The 3387-nt window shown below is 41.8% G+C and overlaps 1 protein-coding gene across 8 annotated transcripts in view; it reads right to left on the bottom strand.

The window, feature by feature from the left end:
* The window catches only part of LOC116097145 (cyclin-dependent kinase 11B), a 24972-nt gene extending 23501 nt beyond the window's left edge, over positions 1–1471 (bottom strand). For 2 of the 8 annotated variants that reach the window (XM_031379759.1, XM_031379763.1), the window contains exons 1-2: positions 1348–1471; positions 612–735 (exon numbers count right to left, since the gene is read on the bottom strand). In XM_031379759.1, coding sequence (XP_031235619.1) covers positions 612–722 — 111 coding nt within the window. In that variant the 5' untranslated portion in view covers positions 723–735; positions 1348–1471. Of the gene's footprint in view, positions 1–492; positions 736–931; positions 1105–1347 lie in introns of all 8 variants that reach the window. The other 6 variants (XM_031379761.1, XM_031379767.1, XM_031379764.1 and 3 more) reach the window with 6 other exon arrangements.
* Between the last annotated feature and the right edge of the window lie 1916 nt (positions 1472–3387).

The raw sequence follows: 3387 nt of genomic DNA, 5'->3' as shown, positions 1-3387 counted from the left end.
TTTTGTAACCTGAAGCCTGAGAACAGAAAGTTTAAAACACCATACATGATAAGGGACATAAGACTCTATGAACAATGTTAGCTTTTCTAAAACATTAGCTTTTCTTAGTTTTTGTTCAAAACTAAGACTTTAGTTGGATTTTTACACATGAAGTACACCATACATACATTGACAATAAGAAGTACTTAGGTCAGTGTTTCTTATCCAGTCACCTAACTCTGAGTATGCCATCATCCAAACCAAGGTAATTACAAAGCACTCACTTTAATTATAAGGAAAGTTCCCACTCTATTAAAAAAGCTTGGTACATGGTATTATGAATAATGAAATGAGAAAAATTAGTCTGGTGGCACTAATGATTCTAGGTTCAGAACATTTTATTTAACAAGATATTCAAATTTAGATACAGCTTCAGTGTGTTATTAATCTACCTTCAATGTCAACTGAGAATATGAATGTTTTTGTTAATTTTAGAATAGATTTTGGGCTCACCTGTGACATTTGGAAGTACAAAAGAACTTCACCGAAGAAGCGTTGTTCTAATGGAAAAATGAGGGCAAAGAAATTAAATCTTCTTTAAGAAAACCACTTACTTAAAAAACATAGCTTACATTTTTTAAGCGTTTTATCTCTGCTTTCTCCTCTTGTTCTTTCCTTCGTTTCTTTTCCTGGAGAATTTCATCTAACGTTTTCACTTTCCAAGAGTCCTTTTCATCACCCATTTGAGTTAAAACACTGCAAAAAGAAAAATAATTCAAGCAACCTCGGGACACAGAAAGTTACGGTCTGTCGCTGTGTCTTTTCTGAACACTTAAGTCTAACCATTAGTGTTTCAGAATAAGTCCCGGAAGTCCCGGTAGGTAGGAAGGATTCTGCCTGAATATAAAATCGTTTCTGTCATTCCTGTAAGGTTTTGGGCAACTTAGTTTACCTCAGTTCAGTTTTCCGTAAAACGCAATCATCATCATCATCATCCACGTAATGGTACTGTTCTAGGATGAAAGACCATCCAGGTCAAAGCTCTTATTTCAGTGACTCGCACTCAACAAACTCTGCCTTAGGTGTCAAAAGGTTGTGTGAGAAAGCTCCAGGACGCGGGGAGGCCTGGGTGACAGGTAAGATCAAGGTGTACTGTCAAACACTGGACTCCGGGACAGGGTCCGACTTTTGAGGGTTCAGTCAAGCAAACCTGAGGCAGGGACTGGCTCCGGGGAGCGCCAGGGCCTGCCGCCTCCACTGCCCTCAGCTCTGTGTGGAGCAAGACTGGTCGCGGCAGCAGTGTGTCGCCAGTCGCGATCCTTCAGGAGAGCCGTAAACCCTCATCCGAACCCCTCGGCCGCCACTCACCCCTGCGCCGCTACAGCCGCCGCAGCCGGTCCTGGAGTCTGGGAAGAAACAGCGCCCGGCGCGCGCTAGGATTGTCGTCACTTCCTTCGCGGAAGCGTGCTGATGACGCATCATGACGACGACGAACCGCGTGCGGCTCTGCTTTTTTTTTTTTTTTTTTTTTTTTTTTTTTGCCGCTCAACAGTACTCGGAACACACCGGAAGTGTCCTTCTTCCGTAAGTTGGCTCTTGCCAATGACGCACGGCTGGGAGGCTAAAAACAAAGTAGCGCCAGGCAGTTGTAGCGCACGCCTTTAATCCCAGCACTTGGGAGGCAGAGGCAAGCGGATTTCTGAGTTCGAGGCCAGTCTGATCTACACAGTGAGTTCCAAGACAGCCAGGGCTACACAGAGAAACAGTGTCTCGAAAACAAAAACAAAAACAAACAAAAAACCCGAACTAAAAACAAAGTAGCATCTGGTGCCGCCCTAGGGTGTCTCTAAGATGACGTTTTGAGACGATGCGCCATGACTGTGGCGCGGACACTGGGCCATGCCTCCCCTTGCACCTCTGCTTTGCCAGGCAGGTCTGCCCCCAGGAACTCGGTAGCATAGTCAACAGGCAGAACAAACAGCCTTTGCATTCGCAGCAAGCTACTTGTGCTACTCGACCTTCCACAACCAGACATTTGTTTCTACCCATCAGACTTCCTCTATCTCTCTTGCTTCTATCTCTCTGTATTCTCTTTGTTTTCTTTTCATTCTAATTGCTGACCACAAAGCTAATTAAGATCTCCAGATTGTAATTTGGTCTAGACACTTCTCATAAGTGTACTTAAACCACCTGAAGGTCTTAAAGTGTTCTACGATTCCACTAAAAACCTAACCTATCAGGGCATTTACAAGAGAAAGCAGAAAGGAAATTTCCTGCTGCTTGTCTTTGTCAGGTTATCCTGTGGGTTTTGAAAAAAAAAAAAATCAATGCTATGCATCTGTGGAGCACGCCTTTAAGCCGAGCGCTTGGGAAGAGGCGGCAGCAGGAGGACCTCTTGTGAGTTCCAGGCTAGCATCGACTGCAGAGCTAGTTCCAGGACAGCCAAGGCTACAAAAGAAGCTCTGTCTCGAAAAACAAAAAATAGCAACATAATTAAACTTCTTGAGTTTGGGGGCAGAAAGAAACAAAATGAAAAGGAAACCACTGTCAGTTATGACTGTGAAATGGTAAGATGCAAAAGAATATAACTAGTGCTTTTAAAAAATGAAGGGCATTGGAGTGAAACACTTTTGTGATCCCAGCTCTTACTTTGCCTCCAGAAGCATCAGTGACTGAAACCAAGTCTAATTTCAACAGCATAAATAAATGAGTTAGGTGGTGGTGGCTCATATCTTTGATCTCATCACTTCCGAGGCAGGTGGATCTCTAAGTTCAAAGTGCCTGGTCCACAGGGTTACACAGAAAAACCTTGTATCAAAAAAAGGAAACCAACCAAACAAAAGAAAACAGTTACATATTTTCATATTCATAAAAGAACCACTGGCAGCTTGGATAAAAATAATGAGGAGGATACTGCAGGATTAACTGCACAATATGAATTTATTTCAGTAATCACTGAATTATCTAACAGAATTATTTTCTAAGAGCATTAATATAATTATTTAAATACTGAAAGAGGTGAAATACAAAATTATACATTTTCCTCATGATGTGTTTTAGTTCTCTAGTATTGTTTGGTATAAAGCAAATACCATTTGGCTTTGATGCAGACATTTACCCACCCTAAACTGTGGCCTTTTCTAAAGTGCCAACACTGAATAAACACAGATGCACAATTATCTCCAAATCCAGACATTACAAATGAATTTAATATGCAGTTTGAGTCCCAGAAATGAAAAGTAAAAACAAAAACCCCACACACCACTTGCAAACTTGATTTGATTCAAACTAAACTTGGACATGTAAGGAAGGGTCCAACAGCTACCAAAGTCAGGATCAGAGTACCAAGGAAAACATACTTCAGAGACACCAAAGTTAAAACCTACCACACTCTGAATTGTGGTAGGT

The sequence above is a fragment of the Mastomys coucha genome, unplaced genomic scaffold, assembly GCF_008632895.1.
Source record: "Mastomys coucha isolate ucsf_1 unplaced genomic scaffold, UCSF_Mcou_1 pScaffold18, whole genome shotgun sequence".
Lineage (NCBI taxonomy): Eukaryota > Metazoa > Chordata > Mammalia > Rodentia > Muridae > Mastomys > Mastomys coucha.
Note: the sequence above shows the minus strand (reverse complement) of the source record. Positions and strands in the feature narration are given on the sequence as shown.